Below are 20,938 nucleotides of genomic sequence, written 5' to 3'. Positions count from 1 at the left end.
TGCAGAGACTAGGTTTGGAGGCGGTAATTCAGAGTCCAAGTTCACATTAGCTTTTGATTCTACATCCTCATGACTCTTGCTCCTTTTTGCTTGTTAGCAATAGTACCAAATCAGTGTGCTCAAAAATCAACTTAATTTGCTAACATAGTAGGTTCTAAGAGTTCTCATTACAAGGAAAAAACACTTTTTTCTTTTTTTGGCATCTTTATGAGATGGATTTTAACTAGGCTTATTGTGGTAAGCATTTCACAATGGATTTAAGTCAAGTCATTACGCAGTACACCTTAAACATATACAGTGATGTGTGTCGATATCTCAATAGAACCAAGAAAAAACTAATTTATTCATACCTATAGGAAACATACTGTAGCCATAGCCATCCTGTCCTATACAAACAATAATCGGGTATCTATACTCCAACTCTCCACCTAGGTCAAATTGTTTCCTTGGCCCTAAAAACATATACATCTAACAAGAAGCTTAGAATCAGAGAGAAGACAAGCTATCTGGGTAGGCTGAAAACTGTCCACTAGAATCTGTTTCATCGTTCTTTTTCAGTAACAGAGTAGAAGTTAGGCATATGACTGCCTAGTCATATAACATTTCGCAGCCTCCTTTGAAACTGGGTATGGCCACGTGACAATGTTCTCATCCGCAGAATGCGAGAGAAAATGATGGGTGCCACTTTCAAGCCAGAGCACTGAAACAGTAGGCGTGTTTTCTCTATACCTTCTTGCTTACTAAAATCTGGAGTTGGCAATAACACAGATACAAATGTGCAGGTGCCCCCAAAAAAGCCCCAAGAGATGGTGGGGTTATGTGCTGGAAGGAACCTGGATTCTGTAATAAACATGAGCAATGAGGTGTTCCAAAGGCCTGTGATATTAGAAAGAGAAGTACAATTCTTTAGCATGTAAGTCACTGTACCTTATAATATCTTTATTGCTACAAAAAAACTTTAACATAATTCATAAACTAGTTTTACCCAGAGTGGGAATCACAGATGTTTCCATTACCAGAATAATGCATGAGACATCAGAGTCTCAAAAATCTGCTCCTGCAATAGTAAGCTTCTCTATACCTTTCCTGAGCCCACAGATTCAATGAACAGCACATAAATGGAGTGTCAGCAGTCTAGATAACAGCCGCGTGTGCAAGCTTGCATTCTACTTGCCACTCACAAAACTGCCTCCAAAAGTCCCGTTTACTCGCGAATCAAAAGACACATTCATGCCTTCTCCTTCATTTAGCCTGCTTAGCATTTTCTTTTGTGCCATATGAACATGTACTTATGCTTCATTAAGCAGTTTAAGCCTTTTGCTTTGAAAAATTAATCTGATCATAGTGCTAGGGAGACTTTTTTTCCCCTAAAGCTCAACAGCAGACACTTTCTGTGCTATTCATTTTAATGGATTTCTATCATAATAGAAATACAATGCCTAAGCAGGAAACTCTTATTATCTGGTACTGCTGCTTTTACTTCCCAATTACAGTCTGTGTTCTACTGAAACCTCTCAGTAGAGTTTTTTAAAGTCCCTCCGGAAGGGAGAGAAGAACGATCATCATCAACGGCAAATGGCAGTTACAAAAAAGCAACACCAAAAGCCAGCTTCACGCTCAGGAGAGAACACTGTGCCTCTTCCTCGTGGTTTCGGGTACTCTACACATTCAGAGAAACTTCTCTAGTAACAAACTATAGAAATGAGCCCTGAAAGTATAGTCTTTTAAAAGTCCCTCCGAAATATAGCAAAATCCTCTTATATTCTTATCCCCCACAAATTCAATGAGTTAATACTGTTAAGTGTTCCCTTCATGCTTAGTGTTCAAATACTGAAAATAACATACTCATATTGTTTTCAGGGACTTCCAAAAATTACTAGGAGCAGAAGCATCTGAGGGGCAGGGGAATAGAAACAGAGAAGGGCAATAAATTTGCCATTTCATGGAATAGATGATAACCTGAAATGAAACAATAGGAAAGTGTCTATTACCTGGATAGGCAGAACACAAGATAATAAAGATCCTGGATGCAGAGACGAACTTCATCTATGGTAAGCATTAAAGACCAGGTGAAAATTTGAGGAATGCATGAATTAAGGAACTGTATGGATACAACTTGAACTGGAACTACATGGGCCACACTGGTCATGTGTTATATAATAGGGAATAATTGTACGTTTACTTCATAAAGCCAGTGACAAAGATAAATGCAATGTTTTAGGTAATGAAATCTATCAGGAGCATTTAGGATGGACTAGATAGAAGAAGCGAATCTGCAAATCTCATTAGGAATAAAAGAAGCCAAGCATAAGAAAATACAGATCTGCTTTTGGGTGATGCCACTAGGAATTAAGATGAGAGTGTATCTGGATAGTATTCTTAAAAAAAAAAGGAATTGCAAAGTAATTAGTAAGAGAAGATAACAAAGAGGGAAGAAATAAGAAACAGAATCTGACAAAATTTGTAACGTGAGGATTCCTGATGTGAGCAATGATGATGCCAATTCTTCACATACTAAGGAAGGATAAATAAAGTAAAATAGCCTATGGTAATTGGCTAATATGCACGTAAATGTGGTACTAGAATCCAGTTATAATATAGCAACTAGTGGTGTCAGCATAGAAGTCATCAGAATACAAATCAAAAGCTTAAGTGTTCAGAAAGGAAGACTCTTTTGAGTTAATTCCTATAGGAACAAATATTCAGAAGATAGTAAATAACACCCATAACCAGGGGCACCTCAGTGGGGGGAAAGCCTCTGTGGAAAAGAAAATGAGCAGATTAGCTGTAAATCAAGGAGAAAACAACTATGTCATTAGAAAAGATGAAATAATAGGAATAAGCTAATTCACAGAAGGGGAAACCCAAATGGATAACTGATATCAGAAAGAGCAAAAAACAGGGCGCCTGGTTGGCTCAGTCAGTTAAGGGTCTGCCTTCAGGGCAAGCCATGATCTCAGGGGCCTGGGCTCAAGTCCCACACTGGGATCCCTGCTTGGTGGGGAGTCTGCTTCTCCCTCTGCCTTCTGCCCCCCACTCGTGTTCTCTCTCTTATGTTCTCTCTCACACTCTCAAATAAATAAATAAAATCTTAAAAAAAAAAGAAAGCGCAAGAAACAATACCACTTTATACTCATTAGATGGGCCACAAAATAAGAAATGCACATAATTCCAAGTATTGACATAGATGTAATGAAATGGGCATACTTAGTGCACTGCATGTATATCCCAATGATCAAGTAATACCATTTCTATATAAATATCCCCAAGGAATAATCTCATAGGCTCATAAGATGATGTGTTTAAGAAATTCTTTGTTTTTAAAAAATTGAGGTATAATTTCTACATAGTACAATTCAGATCTTAACTGCAGAGCTCAGTGAATTTTTTATACATATATACCCATGTAACCACCATCTAGATGAAAATATAAAACATTTTAATTGTTCCAGAAAGTTCCATTGCAGCTCTTCCTGGTCAATCACTGACTCTCAGAGATAACCACCACTCTGATCACAGACCACTAATCACTTATCATCAGAGATTAGTTTTGCTTATCTTTGAACTTTACATAAGTTGAGCTATATATACAGCGTGTATTCATCTGCACACGGGGCTTTTCTGTTCAATAAATTTCTTGAGATTCATCCAAGTTCTTGTGTATGTCAGTAGCTCTTTCTTTTTCATTGCTGTGTATTATCATATTGTAAGCAAACAATACAACAGTAATCCATTCTCCTGTTGATGGACACTTGGGGTGTTTCATGTTCTTGGCAATTTTGCTAATGCTGATATGAACATTCTGTACCTTTCTTTTGGTGGACATATGTATTCATTTCTCTTAAGTAAATGCCTAGGAGTGGCATTGCTGGGATATAGGACAGCTAGCTATACATTTAGCACCATTAGGTACTGCCTGTTTCCCAACGTGGTTGAAAGTACTTACATTCCTACCATCGACGTATGTAAATTCCAGTTGCTCCAAATACTCATTAACACTTGATACTGTAAGTCTTTTTAGTTATATCCATTCTTTTGTGTGTATGTGTCTGTGTAGGGTTGTCCCATTGGGGTTTAATTTTCATTTCCTGGATAAGCAGTGATGTACAGCACCTTTTTGTTGGGCTGGCAGAAAGGGCTACTTAAGATGGCGAAAGTTCCCGCCACAAGACCTGAGCTCGGACAGGAGAACAAAGGCCCAAGCAGGAATCTGAGACCCCCGCCCCGGGCTCCCATGGACCAATGGGACCCTGACAAGCGGGAACCTGAGACCCCCGCCCCGGACTCCAGTGGACCAATGGGACCCTGACGAGCAGGTGAAATATCCAAATAAGGGAAACTTGCCAAAAGACCCCTGAACTCCCCTCGAGGCCCCTTAAAAGCCCCCTTCTCCCTGCCTTGGGCGCAACTTCTGCCACTCTGCCTTCCAGAGTCTCGGAACCTCGCTGGAGGGTGCCCACTTCCTCCTGGCGCAACCTTCCTGGCTCCCCTTCTCCTGAGCCCTGAAACTTCGCCGGAGAGTGCCTTTAATAAATCTTGCCTTGCACCCACTTTGCCTGGTGTTGTGTTCATCTCGCCAGAAAAACTTTACACTTTTCATATACATAATGACCATTTATTTGGATACCTCTTTTTTTTAAGATTTTAGTTATTTATTTGAGAGAGAGAGAGATCACAAGTAGGCAGAGAGGCAGGCAGAGAGAGAGGGGGAAGCAGACTCCCTGCTGAGCAGAGAGCCCAATGTGGGGCTCGATCCCAGGACCCTGAGACCATGACCTGAGCCGAAGGCAGAGGCTTAACCCACTGAGCCACCCAGCCGCCCCTGGATACCTCTTTTTTTAAAGTACCTACTCACGTCTCTTACCCATTTCTTTTACTACTGGGTTGTTGTCTTTCTCTTTTTGATTTCTAAGAGTTCATTATATATTCTGAATATAAGCCATTTATCAAATCTATGTATTACAATTATCTTCTTCCAGTTTGTGGCTTCCTACTCACTTTCCTTTTTTTCTTTTTTAAAAGATTTTATTTATCTGCCAGAGAGAGAGAGAGAGAGTGTACACACAAGCAGGCAGAGAGGCAGGCAGAGGCAGTGAGAGAAGCAGGCTCCCTGCCGAGCATGGAGCCCAATGCGGGACTCGATCCCAGGACCCTGGGATCATGACCTGAGCCGAAGGCAGCGGCTTAACCAACTGAGCCATCCAGGCGTCCCCCTACTCACCTACTCACTCCCCCTATTCTTAATATCTTTTTGAAGGAGTGTAATTCTGCATTCTAATACCGGTCCACCTACTATCAAATGGGATAGGAAGTGCTCTCTTTGTCTCCAAAAGAACTTGAATGAGATTGGCATTATTCCTTCTTTAAATAACAGGAAGAATTCACCAATGAAGTCATGTGGGCTGGGAGCTTGTTTGTAGGAAGATTTTATTTTATTTTAAAGATTTTATTTATTTAATTATGAGAGAGAGAGAGAGAGAGAGCACATGCAGGGGGAGGAGCAGAGGCAGAGGGAGAGAAAAAGAGAATCTCAAACGGAGTGTGCACTGAGTGTGGAGCCTGACATAGGGCTTGATCCCTTGGCCCTGAGATCATGACCCTAATGAAAACCAAGAGACATTTAACTGACTGAGCCACCCAGGTGCCCCTGCAGAAAGATTTTAAGTTATAAATTAATATTTTCAATAGATAAAAAGACTACTAAGATTTTTTTCTTTCTTTTTGTGGTATTCCTTTTAATTTGTGATTTTTAGAACTGTGTCCATCTAGTCTCAATTATAAAATGTATTGGCAAATGGTTGGTAATAACATCTTTTTAATATCCTTTTGATATATGTAGGATTTGTAGTGACGTTTCTTTTTCCATTTGCGGCATTAATAATCTGTGTTTTCTCTTTCTTTTTCTTGATTGTCTTGTTAAAGATTTATCAGTTGTATTAACCTTTTCAAAGAACCAAATTTTGGCTTTGTTAGTTTTCATTATTTTATGTCCTGAATTGCAAAGTTAGATCACCAATTTTTAAACTTTCTAATTTTCTGGTAGATATATATAAACCAATATATTTTTTAAAAAGATTTTATTTATTTATTTATTTATTAACATTTTATTTATTTATTTGACAGACAGAAATCACAAGCAGGCAGAGTCAGGCAGAGAGAGAGGGGGAAGCAGGCTCCCCACTGAGCAGAGAGCCCAATGCGGGGCTCAATCCCAGGACCCTGAGACCATGGCCTGAGCTGAAGGCAGAGGCTTAACCCACTGAGCACCCAGGCGCCCCGTGATTTTATTTATTTATTTATTTGACAGAGATCACAAGTAGGCAGAGAAGCAGGCAGAGAGAGGAGGAAGCAGGCTCCCTGCTGAGCAGAGAGCCCCATGTGGGGCTTGATCCCAGGACGCTGGGATCATGACCTGAGCCGAAGGCAGAGGCTTTAACCCACTGAGCCACCCAGGCGCCCCATAGACCAATATATTTCTATCTGAGTAGTGCTTCAACTTCATCCCACATTCTGATGTTCTGATGTGCCATATTTTCATTATCATTCTGCTCAAAATAGTTTCTAATTCCACTGTGATTTCTTCTTTGACTTCTGGGATATTTCCATGTTTGTTGCTTACTTTCCAAACATTTGGATATTTTCTGGTGTCTTTCTGTTCAGTTTTAATTTATTTCAACAGTAATTAGAGAACATTTAGCATATGATTTCAATCATTTGGAATCTGCTGCAATTAGCCTTATATCCTAAAATTGGGTCTATTTTGCTCCGTGTGCCATACGCAATTGAAAAAAGTGTATATTCTACAGTTGTGGGATGTAGTGACCTATTGTATGTCAATTAGGTCACATTGGTTTATCATGTTCAAATCTTCTATTGTTTTTTAAAATATTTATTTATTTATTTTAGAGAGGGAGAGACAGCATGTGTGGGAGAGGGAGGAGCAGAAGGAGAGGGACAGAGAGAATCTCAAGCGGACTCCCACTGAGTGTGGAGCCCAATGTGGGGCTCAATCCCATAACCCCGAGACTATGACCTGAGCCCAAATCAAGAGCCAAATGCTCAACCAACTGAGCCACCTAGGCTCTCCTCAAATCTTCTATATCTTTAAAGGTTCTTCAGTCTCTAAACAGACAAAAATCAGTTATAGAGATAGATATGTTAAAATCTGTAACTATGATTACACATTTTGTCTGTTTCTTCTTTTAGCACTGTCAATGTTTACTTTATATATCTTGAAGCTATGCTATTAAGTACATAAAAATATAGATTTTTAATATATTCCCTGCTGAACCGAAGTTTTATCAATTTCAGAGAAAAGAGAGTACATTGTGGAAGATAAAACAGACATTAAAACAATGATACAGGAATATTATGAAACAACCACATGCCAAAAATTTGGTAAATAGGTAAGATGTATAAATTCAAAGAAATCAAAATAAGAAGAAATTGAAAATCTGAATATTTCCATATCTGTTAAAGACACTGAATTTCAAAATTAAAGGTGATCCCACAAAGAAAACTTCTGATCCATATGAGTTCACTGGCATATTTTATCATCTATTTACAGAAAAATTATAAAATTTAAAGCAATATTACACAAAATCACAAAACAGAGGAATGAACATTAAAAATTCCTAGCAAATATAGCAACTTTACACAAACTCTTTCAGAAGATAAAGTGGGCATGAAATTTTCCAGATCATTTTATGAGGCTAGCATTAATATGATAACAAAATCAAAGATATTGTAAACAAAATATCCCCTAAAACTGAATACTAATATCTCACTTAAACACAGAGCTAAAAATCCTTACCAATTATTGCAAACTGATTCAAGAAATACATAAAAAAGTTAATAATCATGATCAAGTAGGGTTTATCCCAGTAAGGCAATGTCAGTTTAACATCTGAAAATCTATGAAATTTACCATACCAGCAGAATAAAATGTTCATCCCAAATGCAAAAAAAGCACCCAGGAAATCTAATATCCATTTATGTTAAAGACCTTCATCAAACTAGGAATAGAAAGAGATTGCCACAAGTTAATAAAGGACATCTAAGGAAAACCACAGCTAATATACTCAATGCTGAAAGACTGAAAACTTTTGCTCTCAAGATAAAATAAAAATAAAGGGCATGCAGACTAAAAAGTAAGACATGGTAATTGATGCAAAAAATTTTAAGGAATTTACAGAAATACTCACTAGAATTAATACATGAATTTATTAGCAAGGTCTCAGAATACAGGTTCAATGCACAAGAATAAATTGTAAGAGTTCCACCTCTAGTTCCACCTCTAGTATGGGGAAGCAAGCTCCTAAAAAAAAATCCTTCTACAGACAATAACTATATTCTCTAGAAAAACAAAACAAAACATGTACTAGTAGAGTAAACAAAAGCAGGCAGATTTTGAAGAGGAGTTAGAAGTTAGAACAAGTCTGAACAGAGATCTAAGTTGCTACCTACTATAGGTGAGACAGCATCTCCAGCTCGAGTCTAACCTAGTTAACAGCCTACTATGACAAAAACTGCCTACTGTAACAGAAAATGGTGTTACTATAACATAACCCTGATAATATTTGGTGTAAAAATCCAAAATTACTCAATATAAGATGACCCAGAAAAATTCCCCTTGGTCACTATCCAGTTCCTTCAGTAGTTTTTCTCCCCACAGTTTTTATTTAAATTCTAGTTAGTTAAAGTATAGTGTAATATTGGTTTCAGGAGCAGAATTTAGTGATAAATCACTTACATACAATACCCAGTGCTCATCATAACAAGTGCCCTCCCTGATACCTATTACCTATTTACCCACCCCACCCACCTCCCCCATCAACCCTCAGTTTGTTTTCTAGTCTCTTATGGTTTGCTTCCCTCTCTTTTTTCCCCTCTCCATATGTTCATCTGTTTTGTTTCTTAAATTCCACATATTAGTGAAATCATATGGTATTTGTCTTTCAGTAGTTTTTAAAGTATATTTATCATAGTTAACAGTTTATATCTATTAGATGAGTTGGTCTAACAGAAACAATTTAATCATATTAAACTCAAGTTATTTTTATATATGGTGTGAGGTACGGGTCAAGGGTATTTTTCTTCCAGTACTGATATCCATTTGTCCCAGCACAATTTGTTCAAAAACAAAATTCCCTTCCCCCACTGAATTGCACCTTTGTCAAAACTCAGTTGTCCATATATGTGTGGGTCTATTTTCGGACTCTCTCTTCTATTCCATTTATATGTGTTTGTCCTTACATCAAAACCACACTATCTGGATTATTGTAGCTTTACAATAAATCTTAATTAATACTTTTCCTTCTTTTTCAAGACTGCTATTGGCTATTCTAAGGCCTTTCCATATCCATATAAACTTTAAAATCTCTGTCAGCTTTTATCCCCTAAAATGACAAATAATTGATTGAACAAGTAGAATACAATTCATTAAAGCAACAGATTTCAACAACATGCAACCACCTTGATTTATACCCTATAGAACACAATACCCATCAACAGCTGAATATACATTCTTTTCAGACACATGGAAAAAAAGACCAAACACAGAAATCATAGATTATATTCTCAGGCTACAACAGAATTAAATCAGATAACATAAATAGACAAGTTTCTTGAAAAATACAACTTACTATGTCTGACAAAAGAGGAAAGAGAAAAATCTGAATAACCCTGTCTATTACAGAAATTGAATTTGTTATTCAAACTTTCCCGGGGTGCCTGGGTGGTTCAGTCAGTTAAGCATCTGCCTTTGGCTCAGGTCATGATCCCGGAGTCCTGGGATCGAGCCCTGCATCATCGCATTATCAGGCTCCCTACTCAGCAGGGAGTCTGCTTCTCCATCTGCCCCTTACCCTGCTTGTGCTCTCTCTGTCTTATTCTCTCTGCCTAAAAAAACAAAACAAAAAAACTTTCCCATCAAGAAAATTCCAGGTCCAGATGGTTTCCATTAGTGAATTCCATGAAACAGTAAAAGAAGAAATAATAATTTTACACAAACTATTTCAGAAAAGGGAACACTTCACAACTCATTTATGTGGCCAGCAGAAACCTAATACCAAAGTCTGACAAAAACGTTGCAGAGAAAGAAAACTACAACCAATATCACTCATAAAAAATGCAAATACTTTAAAACAAAACATCAGTAATTATAATCCAATAATATATAGTAAGGGTTATATATATATCATAATCAACTAATATTTTATCTCAGAAATACAAAGTTAACTTAACATTTGTAAAATCAACAGGGAAGCCTGGGTGACTCAGTGGGTTGGGCCTCTGCCTTCCGCTCAGGTCATGATCTCAGGGTCCTGGGATCAAGCCCCGCATCGGGCTCTCTGCTCAGTAGGAAGCCTGCTTCCTCCTCTCTCTCTGTCTGCCTCTCTGCCTGCTTGTGCTCTCTCTATGTGTGTGTGTGTGTGTGTGTGTGTGTGAAATAAATAAATAAATAAAATCTTTAAGAAAAATCAACAAATAAACTCACATATTAACAAAATAAAAGCAACAACTCACATGATTACTCTAATTAGATGAAGAAAAAGGAGTTGACAAAGTTCAACATATAACCATGATTTAAAAAAAAAACTCTTCAACAAGCTAAGATTTAAAAAGAACTTCTATAACCTGATAAAGGGCAGCTTCAAAAAACATCAGACATAATGGTACGCATATTTTATCCCTGATATTGGGAACACAGGAGGCATGCCCACACTCAACACTTCTATTTAACATCAAACTGAAGGTGTTAGTGCAATAAGGAAAGGAAAAGAAACAAAAAGCATGAAATTGGAGATGAAAAAGTGTCTCTAAAGTGATGACTACTTAAATGAAAAACCTCAAAGAACCTACAAGAAAACTAGTAGGTGGATGTAGGAATGCCTCAGGATACAAAGTCAACGTACAAAAATAAATCATGAGCAATTTTTACTAACAATGAACAATCCGAAATAAATTGGGAAAAAAATGTCATTTATAAAACTGTCAAGGTGCATCAAGTATGTAGGGATAAATTCAATGAAGGATGCAGAAGACTTCTACACTGAAAACTATAAAAACATTGCTGAAGGAATTCAAACATCTAAATAAATATAGAAAATATGCCATGCTCTTGGATTAGAAGGCCCAATATTGTGAAGATATCAATTCCCCTAACATCGATCTATAGAGTGAACTCTACTCCAAACAAAACCCCAGCAGGCTTTAAAAAAAAAAAAGTGTGAACTACTTATGAAATTTATATAGAAATGCAAATGATCTAGAAGAGCCAAAGTAATTAAAAAAAAAGGCAAAGTTGGAGAACTTATCCTACCTGATTCAAGACTCATTATAAAAGCTACAGTAATAAAGAAAATGTGCGTTTGCCAAAAAGACAGTATATTGGGGCGCCTGGGTGGCTCAGTGGGTTAAAGCCTCTGCCTTAGGCTCGGATCATGATCCCAGGGTCCTGGGATGGAGCCCTGCATTGGGCTTTCTGCTCAGCAGGGAGCCTGCCCTCCTCTCTCTCTGCCTGTCTCTCTGCCTACTTGTGATCTCTCTCTCTGTCAAATAAGTAAATAAAGTCTTAAAAAAAGTATATTAACTATATTTTCTGTGTTTTTAAAAAGTTTTAAATTTTAATTTTAGTATAATTAACATACAGTGTTATATTAGTTTCAGGTGTACAATATTGTGATTTAACAATTCTATACATTACCCAGTGCTCATCAGGGTAAGCATGCTCTTAATTCCCATCACCTATTTCACCCATCCCCACCCCCCACAACCATCAGTTTGTTCTCTATAGTTAAAAGTCTGTTTCTTGGGGCACCTGGGTGGCTCAGTGGGTTAAAGCTTCTGCCTTCGGCTCAGGTCATGATCCCAGGGTCCTGGGATTGAGTCCCGCATTGGGCTCTCTGCTCAGCGGGGAGCCTGCTTCCCCCCTCTCTCTCTGCTGACTCTCTGCCTACTTGTGATCTCTCTCTCTCTCTCTGTGTCAAATAAGTAAATAAAATCTTTTTTTAAAAAAGGCTATTTCTTGTTTTATTCTCTTTTTTCCCTTTGTTCATTTGTTTTGTTTCTTAAATTCCACATACGAGTGAAATCATGAGGTATCTCTGTCTTTCTCTGACTGACTTATTTCCCTTAGCATGATACTCTCTGGCTCCATCCATGTTGTTGCCAATGGTAAGATTTTGTTCTTTTTTTATGGCTGAATAATATGCCATTGTATGTATATCACATATTTTTGTTGTTCCTGCTCTTGTTTTTGTTTTTAAGATTTTACTTATTTATTTGAGAGAGAGATCGAAAGAATGAGAGAGAGAGAGAGCATCAGAGGAGAGAGAGAGGTCAGGGGGAGAAGCAGACTCCCTGCTGAGCTGGGAGCCTGATGTGGGACTGGATCCCAGGACTCCAGGATCATGACCTGAGCCGAAGACAGTTGCTTAACCAACTGAGCCACCCAGGCACCCACATCTTCTTTATCTTATTTTCTGTATTATTGATGCTTGGGCCATCTGGTGCCTTCCTCCTCCTGGACAGACCTGCCTCTCTCAGTGCTAGTTAATTCCTGGAGATAACAAATGAATTCCCTGGAAGCACACCTTTTATATGCAAACCAACCAATCCAGAGTCCACTTCCACCAACTCTCCTCCTTTGTTACACTCTCCCAGGTTGAGCCACTATCCTCCTGCTCTAATCCCTCAGTGCCCAGTACCAGGTTACTAGACGCAGTCCGTACAGCCCTGGAGCCCCACTGAAATTACTCAAACTAGCCAATCCGAAGCCTCCCCAGCCTGCTTACTCTGTTTCACTCATGCTTCCCCATGCAAATAACAATTAAGGCTCTTATCCATGCTTTCCCCTAAATCTTTGGCCTCCTGACTGATGCTGGTGCTTCCTGATATGGCCAGGCATGGTATGGCATGTCTCTTCCTCTTGGGAACTGTGAATTACAAACTATCTTTTTAATGGCAGTCATCTCACCTTGCCTGAATGATATTAAAGCCTACCATTATAAAACAGAAAGACATATATAGATCAACTGAGCAGAATAAAGAGTCCAGAAATAGGCTCACATATAAAAAGTCAATTGATTTTGATAAACACGACTAGGAAATGCAATGGGAAAAAAAAAACCCTCTTCAGCAAATGTTTCTGGAACAATTGGGTATTGTAATGATAAAAACAAACATTGTGGGCACCTGGGTGGCTCAGTGGGTTAAGCCTCTGCCTTTGGCTCAGGTCATGATCTCAGGGTCCTGGGATGGAGTCCCGCATCGGGCTCTCTCCTCAGCAGGGAGCTTGTGTCCTTCTCTCTCTCTCTCTCTCTCTTTGCCTGCCTCTCTGCCTACTTGTGATCTCTCTCTGTGTGTCAAACAAATAAATAAAATCTTTAAAAACAAAAACAAAAATGAACATCGGTCCTTACATCAAACATACAAAGTGAATTGTAGGTCTAAACTGAGAAAGCAAAAGTGCTATAACTTAGGGAACGAAATAGGAAAAAATCTTTGTAGCAGGCTACGATTTCTTAAACAGATCACAGAAAGCACTAGAAAATTTTAAAAGACGATAAATTAGACTCCATCAAAATCAAAATATTTGCTCCTCTGATAGGCACCAGTAAGAAGAGAAAAGTGAAAGCCACGAAATGGAACAAAATACTGGCGATGTATATATCTGGTGTAGGAGTTACATCTAGCAAATATCGACAGCTCTGAAAACTCATCAAGCAAGCAAGCAACTCAATTAAAAAACAGGAAAGATATCAGAATAGACACCTGAAACAAAAACGTACAAATGGTCAATAAGCACATGAAATGATACTTATCATTACTTGTCAGAAGAATACAACTTAAAATCATAATGAGATACCATTACATCCACTATGACAGCAAAAATTAAAGTGATTGATGGCTAACAGGTGTTGGCAAGGATGCGGAACAACAGAAATTCTCGTGTACTGCTGCTGGAAGGGTAGACTCACACAGCCACTTTGGAAGATAGCTTGGCAATTTCTTATAAAGGCACGCATACACTTACTTATACAATTATATGACCCACCAACTCCACTCCTAGGTGTTCACCCAAGAGAAATGTAAACATATAGTCACACAACGACATGCCAGAATGTTCGCTACACTGTACTCAAAATAACCAAATAACAGCCACCTGTTATTAACAGGTATATGGATAAACAAATTACAGTCTGTTCCTATCATGGAATAGTCTTTAGCATTTCAAAGCAATAAACCAGCAATATACTCAGTAACATGGATGAATTGCAGAATCATGATGTTGAACAAATGGAGCCAGACCTAAAAGGGTATAGACAGTAGGATTCCACTCACATGAAACCCTAATAAAGACAGATTTAATCTACAGTGACAGAAAGCCTGTCAATGGTTTGCCTGGGGGCCTACTGACTACAAGGGGCATGGAGGCTCATTTTCACAAAACAGAATGTTCTCCATATCATGACTGGGGTGGTGGTTAATGGCAGCGTGGACCTTCATCAAACTGGGCACTTCAAATGGAGACATGTTACTGTATGTAAATTATACCTTAATACAGTTGATTGATTTAAGACAAAAATGCTAAGTGGCAGTGATCCAAGGTCAGAAGATGGGAGAGAGGCATGGCAGCAGGGGAGACGGGAGAGGAGTGAGGAATCTGGAAAGAGAAGAGGAGGGGAAGTTGGTTGTCGATGTGTTTATTGGTATCTTAGAGATCAGAAGAAGAAAATGAGGAGGATGAAAGTGAAAAGGTCCTCAGACGAACAGGAGTGTAGCAACCAAGTGGTTTTCAAACAGGGCAAATCCATTAAAACCTGACCATATGTATTGTTAAGAATCTCAGATTCTGGGGGGTGGGACTTAAGGAATGAAGGATAAAAATGGGATGGAAGGAGAAAACATTCAAAGAAGCAAGATCTGTAGGGAGGAAGCCTGGCATATGATTCTGCCTGTAGGAAATGCAGCAATTCTCCTTGGAGGAAAGCCAGGCAAAAAAGACAGCTGCTCACACTAAGGGAAATAAAGGGAGAGAACAGTCTGGTACCTAAAAGGCCAATGTTATCTCTTCTCAAGCAGTTTCCAAAGTTGAGATCCTTCAAGAAGGCAGCAAGAAATAGCATTTTAAAGGCATAAGCTTCTGAGGAAAAGCGTTTCCATGTCCCCCATCTGCCTGGGTCACACTCACTCACCCGTATGGCTCTGATGTGGGGTTTTTCTCTCCAAAATCCATGGCTCCTCTCCTTGTTCCAACTTGAAGATGACCTCTGGTTTGGGAACTTCATACCCTGTTAATAGGACATGACAGAATTGGGTCCAGCTAATTGCTTTCCACTTGGTGGGTTTCTTTTTTTTTTTTTGAAAAAGTAACCACTTTTCTTTGGGAAAAGAGTAATAACCACAGAGGTCAACGCACTGAAGGATCTCAGGCCCACCGGGGACGCCACCAGCACACACTTCAGGTGGCTCAGGGTACTCAGCAGCTGAGAATGGAAATACTTTCATGGAGGCTCTGTGTTTGGTTCCTCGGGCTGCCGTAAAAAAATACTAAAACCTGGGTGGCTCAAAGCAGCAGAAAGTCATTGTCTCATGCTTCTGGGGCCTCAAGTCTGAAATCAGTGTTAGCAGGGTCAGGCTCTCTCTGGCAGATGTGAGGGAGCATCCTTCCTTGTGTCTTCCAGCTTGTTTGCTGGCAATCTTTGATGTTTCTTTAGCTTGTAAATGCATCACTCCAGTTGCATGCCCTTCTCCCCGTGTATCTTCACACTGACTTCCCTCTATATGTATCTATTTCTTTTCTTTTTTTAAAAAAGATTTTATTTATTTATTTGCAAGAGAGAGAGAGAGAGAGAGCGCCAGCACAAGCTGGGGAGAGAGGCAGAGGGAGAGGGAGAAGCAGAGCCCCTGCTGAGCAGGAGCCCGATGTGGGGCTTGATCCCAGGACCCTGGGATCAGGACCTGAGCCGAAGGCAGACGCTTAACTGACTGAGCCACCCAGGTGCCCACATATGTGTCTATGTCTTTTTTTTTTTAAGATTTAATTTATTTTATTTGACAGATAGAGATCACAAGTAGGCAGAGAGGCAGGCAGAGAGGGAGGAGAAAGCAGACTCCCCGCCGAGCAGAGAGCCCGATGCGGGGCTCGATCCCAGGATCCTGGGATCATGACCTGAGCCGAAGGCAGGGGTTTAACCCACTGAGCCACCCAGGCACCCCTATGTGTCTATTTCTTTGACCAGATTTCCCTTTTTTTATAAGCACACCAATCATATTAAATTAGGGCCCACTCCCATGAACTCCTTTTAACTTGATTACCTCTATAAAGACACTATGTTCAAATAAGGTCACATTCTGGAGTACTGGAGGTTCAGATTTCCACTTTTTTTTTCAGGGGGACACATGATTCAACCCATTAAAAATCTGCCCTTGGACAACCCCCCCACCAAATTCATGTCCTTCCCAGGTGCAAAATATACTAACTCCATGCCAATATCCCCAAAAGTCTTGATCATTCCAGCATCAAGTCTTAAATTCAAAATCTATCTAAACATCAACTCCAAGTGTCAAATCTTATCATCCAGATCACCTAGGTCAGTTATGGGTGTGATATGAGTATGAGTCGTTTCAGGGCAGCTTCTCTCCACACAAACCTGTGAAATCAGACAAGTCATCTGCTTCCAAAATGTAATGGTAGGACAGGCATTCCCATTTCAAAAGGGAGGGACTGGAATGAAAAAAAGGATCACAGATCCCAAGAAAGTCCAAAACCTAGCAAGACAAAGCCCATGGGATTTTAAGGCTTGAGGGTAATTCTTATTGGCTCCCTTTTCTGTCCTCCAAGCCTACCAAGGGGGGGATGGCCCCACCCTGTGGGCCCAGGGCCAGGAGTGGCACCATTCACTACTACCTCTACCGGTCCACTAGCAAAATATTTCCTGCCTGTTCCTGTGCCCCTTCCACTCCGCTGTTCTCTGTCTTAGTTCCAAAGGGAGGAATGCGTCTGCCAGGAGACACAGTAGTGATTCCACTGAACTGGAAGTTAAGTCTGTCACGTGGACACTTTGGGCTCCTCAAGTCTCTGAATCAAAAGGTAAAGAAAGGAGTTACTGTGCTGGCTGGAGTGACTGATCCTGACTACTCAGGGGAAATTGGACTGCTACCCCACAGTGGAAATAAGGAAGAGAGTATCTGGAACACACATAATCCCTTAGGGCATTTCTTGGTACTACTGTGTGCCCTGTGATGAAAGTCAATAGGAACTACAACAATCCAATTCAGGCAGGACTACTAATGGCCCAGATCCTTTAAGAATGAAGTTTTCTTTTTGGCGGGGAGGGCTGCGTGGCTCAGTCATTTAAGCGCCTGCCTTTGGGTCAGGTCGAGATCCCAGTGTCCTGGGATCGAGTCCTGGGTTAGGCTCCCTGGTCAGTGGGGAACCTGCTTCTCCCTCTCCCTCTGCTCTGCCCACCCTCTTGCGCACACATGCGTGTGCACACACATGCTCGCTCCCTCTTTCAAATACATAAATCAAATCTTAAAAAAAAGAAGAATGAAGTTTTGGGTCACACCACCAGGTAAAGAACCACAATCTGTTGTGTTGGCTGCGGGCAAAGAGAACAAGGAATCATTAGTGCAAGAAGGAATTCTACCTTAAGACTGCAACACAGATACCTTGTCTTGGTTTGCGGTCTACTGGCCCGTCCTGCAGATTTTGAATTTAAGGTTACAGCATCACCTCACTTGAATTTCCAGCTTGTAGGCCTGGCCTTTAAATTTCAGACTTGTCGGTTCAGGCAAGCCAGTTCCTTAAAACAAATCTCTTCTCTGGAATCTGTGACTGTATTCATTCTGTCTGTCTTTCTCTAGGTATGTCTGTATGTATTTACAGTGTGTGTGTGTGTGTGTGTGTGTGTGTGTACTCTGTATATGTATATACCCATATCATATTGGTTCCATTTCTCTGGAGAACCATAATGAAGATTTTGAGAGTGGTGCTAGAGGAAGAGAATCCTAAGAATGAATTTTCTGAATGGGTTATGGGTTTTCTAGAATTGGTTCCCTACTCTGATCACATTTGAAGGCACTAATGACTCTCTTTCCAGTACTACAGAGCACACTGACAGTCCATGGGATGATGTGGCAAAAGAGATATGCAAAATATCCCCACTGGATACCTAGATGCTCTTTATCAAATGCTTGTGAGAGGTATGGTTCTGGGTGACCTTGTATTTGACACCTTAGAAATTTTTGTCAAACTTACAAGTATAATAAGATTGCCAGATTGCTCCTAATTGTGCTGGACAAAGTAGAGGGGGTTAAAGGATGAACTCAGGGATTTGAGTTCCCAGCTCAAGAACTGCATAGATGACCTGAAAATTTCTACGTCTGTCCTGAAAGACACCCCTAACTTCTGTAGCTACAGAACTGATGCTGCTAAAAACGAAACCCAGAGTCTCATCCTGGCAGTGGCCACATTACAACACAAATTGAATTCCCAACCTTATAGGGTGCGGGCTACTAAGGTAATGGAACTGACTGAAAAGAAATGGGATCCAGAAATTTAGAATGGACATAGATGAGGACACTGAACTTCTAAGCTCTGATGAGTATTCTTTTGAGTAGAAGCAGCCCTCCTGCCCTCATCTGAGAAGATTAACCCTACTTTGCCTGAGGACCCTACAACGACCTCCCTTGAGGTACTTGCCTTGAAAGGTACTGCTGATTTCTCTCACCACCTAGCCCTACCACCCTGATTTGCTTTTAGACCTAGAACTAGACTCAAATCTCATCAGGGCCCAAGAGGGTAGGTATAGCATAATCCACGAGGCATAAAAGAACTGCATTATTGGTCCAATTTATACAGACAGAAAACTGGGAAACCCAGGTGCAAATGGATATTCAAGAGTGTGGGATAATGGAAAGGACATAAAGTTGGATCGATCAGGCCAAATGTTTGGTATGTGCACACTAAGCAGATTGTGAATTTAATGTTGCTGCTTGAGGGGTTAGAGAGGGCTTGAACATTTTGTTTGGTTGGCTGAAACATGGATCAAAATGTGGTTCGTACAAACTGCAACTGAAATGGAGAAGTGTTTTGGAAGAACTCTCTATACTACAGAGAAAGGCATCCAAAGGCTTGGGAGCTTGGCATATTAGACTCGATTTCGTGTGTAAGGCATGCTCTCACACACTGGGAGGGTCCAGAGGACATGCCTGGGACATGCAAATTTGTGAGGTGGGGGGGGTTGCCCAGTATTCTTGAAGAACTCTGTGATTGCTTTTCTCTGCAGGACACAAATTGGGAAACCCCAATGCAATAAGACTAACTGGATTCTGGGGTGACAGGGGCCAAATGGGGGCACTGAATTGCTAAATGCAAGATGGACATGGTTATTACAGTGCACAGCAGGGTTAAAGCAGTAATCAGAACGGTCTGACCTACAGAGACCCATGGTGTTGACCAGTTGCTTATGCTGTCCCTAGAAACGAAACAGATGAGCTACTGCATTCTTACTTGATCTGCATTAGGAGAAGAGTTCTAGGGCAAGTGAATGAAGTCTAACGTGAAATGTAAAAAGAATCTCAGCTCCTCAGTCAATTTTCAGGCTTGAGCCAGTTTACAGACCCAGAGCGCTTTGAATGAAGGGGACCCCGGGTCCCTTGAGGAAGGACCCTGCTGTCAAAATGTATACTGCTAATCTCTCTCTTCCCTAAAAAGATTTGCAGCCCTTTGTCAGGGTGACTGTGCAGGGAGGGAAAGGACATAATGAGGCTTTTCCGAGATTACTGGAGACCAGTTCTGAACTGACACAAATTCCAGGAGACCCAGGATGTCACCGTGGCCCACCAGACAGCATAGGGGCTTATGAGAGTGAAGTCATCAACGGAGTTTCAGCTCAGCTCCATCTCACGGGAGGCCCAGCAGGCACCCCAGTCCATCCCGTGGTTATTTCCCAGGTTCAGAATGCAAAATTAGAATACAGATACTCAGCAACCAGCAGAATACCCATACTGGTTCCCTGACCTGTGCAGTGAGGACTATTATGGTGAGAAGGGCCAAGTGGAAGCCACTAGAACTGCCTCTACTAGAAAAAGAGTAAACCCAAAGAAACACTGCATTTTTGTAGGAACTGCAGAGATCAATGCTACCATCAAGAACCTAAAGGATGCAGGGGGAGTGAGTCCCGCCACATGCCCATTCAACTCGCCTCTCTGGCCTGTGCAGAGGACAAACAGATCTTAGAGAAGGACTATGGACCATCAGGAGCTTAACCAGGTGCTAACTCCAATAGCAGCTGCTGTACCAGATGTGGGTTCATTGCTGAAACCAATTAACACATCCCTTGGTGTCCGGTGAATAGTTATTGATCTGGCAAATGTGTGGGGGTTTTTTGTTTGTTTTATTTTCGTTGTTGCATGTTTTTTTTTTTTGCAATACCTGTTATTAAAGGTTACTAGAAGCAGTTTGCTTTCAGTTGGCAAGGCCAACTATATATATATATATATACACACACACACACACACACACACAGATATAGATACATAGATAGATAGATATAGACATCTATATATATCTTCACTGTCCTACCTCAGAGATATATCAGCCCTCCAGTCCTAATGTCATAATTTAGTCTGTAGGGATTCTGATTGACTTTCCCTCCCACAAGATACCACGTTGGTCCATTACACTGATGACATTATGCTGACTGCACCTGATGAATGAGAAGTAAGAACCACTCTTAACTTACTGGTAAGATAATTTGTATGGCAGAGGGTAGGAAATAAATCTGACCACAATTTAGGGGCCTTCCACCTCAGGGAAATTTCTATGGGTAGAGCAGTATGGATCCAGGGGACCCCTAGAAATTTTTTTTTTAAGATTTTGTCAGAGAGAGAGAGAGTGAGGGAGGGAGCACAAGCTGGGGGGAGC

General features: G+C 40.4%; 1 protein-coding gene and 1 non-coding gene across 3 annotated transcripts in view; both read right to left on the bottom strand.

Moving 5' to 3' along the window:
• ZNF81 (zinc finger protein 81) overlaps positions 1-20,938 on the bottom strand; it is a 101,346-nt gene that overhangs the window by 4,231 nt on the left and 76,177 nt on the right. For both annotated transcript variants that reach the window (XM_032842872.1, XM_032842871.1), the window contains exon 5: positions 15,201-15,296. In XM_032842872.1, coding sequence (XP_032698763.1) covers positions 15,201-15,296 — 96 coding nt within the window. The remainder of the gene's footprint in view (positions 1-15,200; positions 15,297-20,938) is intronic.
• Positions 1,510-1,724, bottom strand: LOC116858331. Its single transcript, XR_004380891.1, has one exon. It is a non-coding gene; the product is annotated as a small nucleolar RNA U3 (small nucleolar RNA).

Source organism: Lontra canadensis, unplaced genomic scaffold, assembly GCF_010015895.1.
Source record: "Lontra canadensis isolate GAN:19392208 unplaced genomic scaffold, GSC_riverotter_1.0 scaffold134, whole genome shotgun sequence".
Classification (NCBI taxonomy): domain Eukaryota; kingdom Metazoa; phylum Chordata; class Mammalia; order Carnivora; family Mustelidae; genus Lontra; species Lontra canadensis.
Note: the sequence above shows the minus strand (reverse complement) of the source record. Positions and strands in the feature narration are given on the sequence as shown.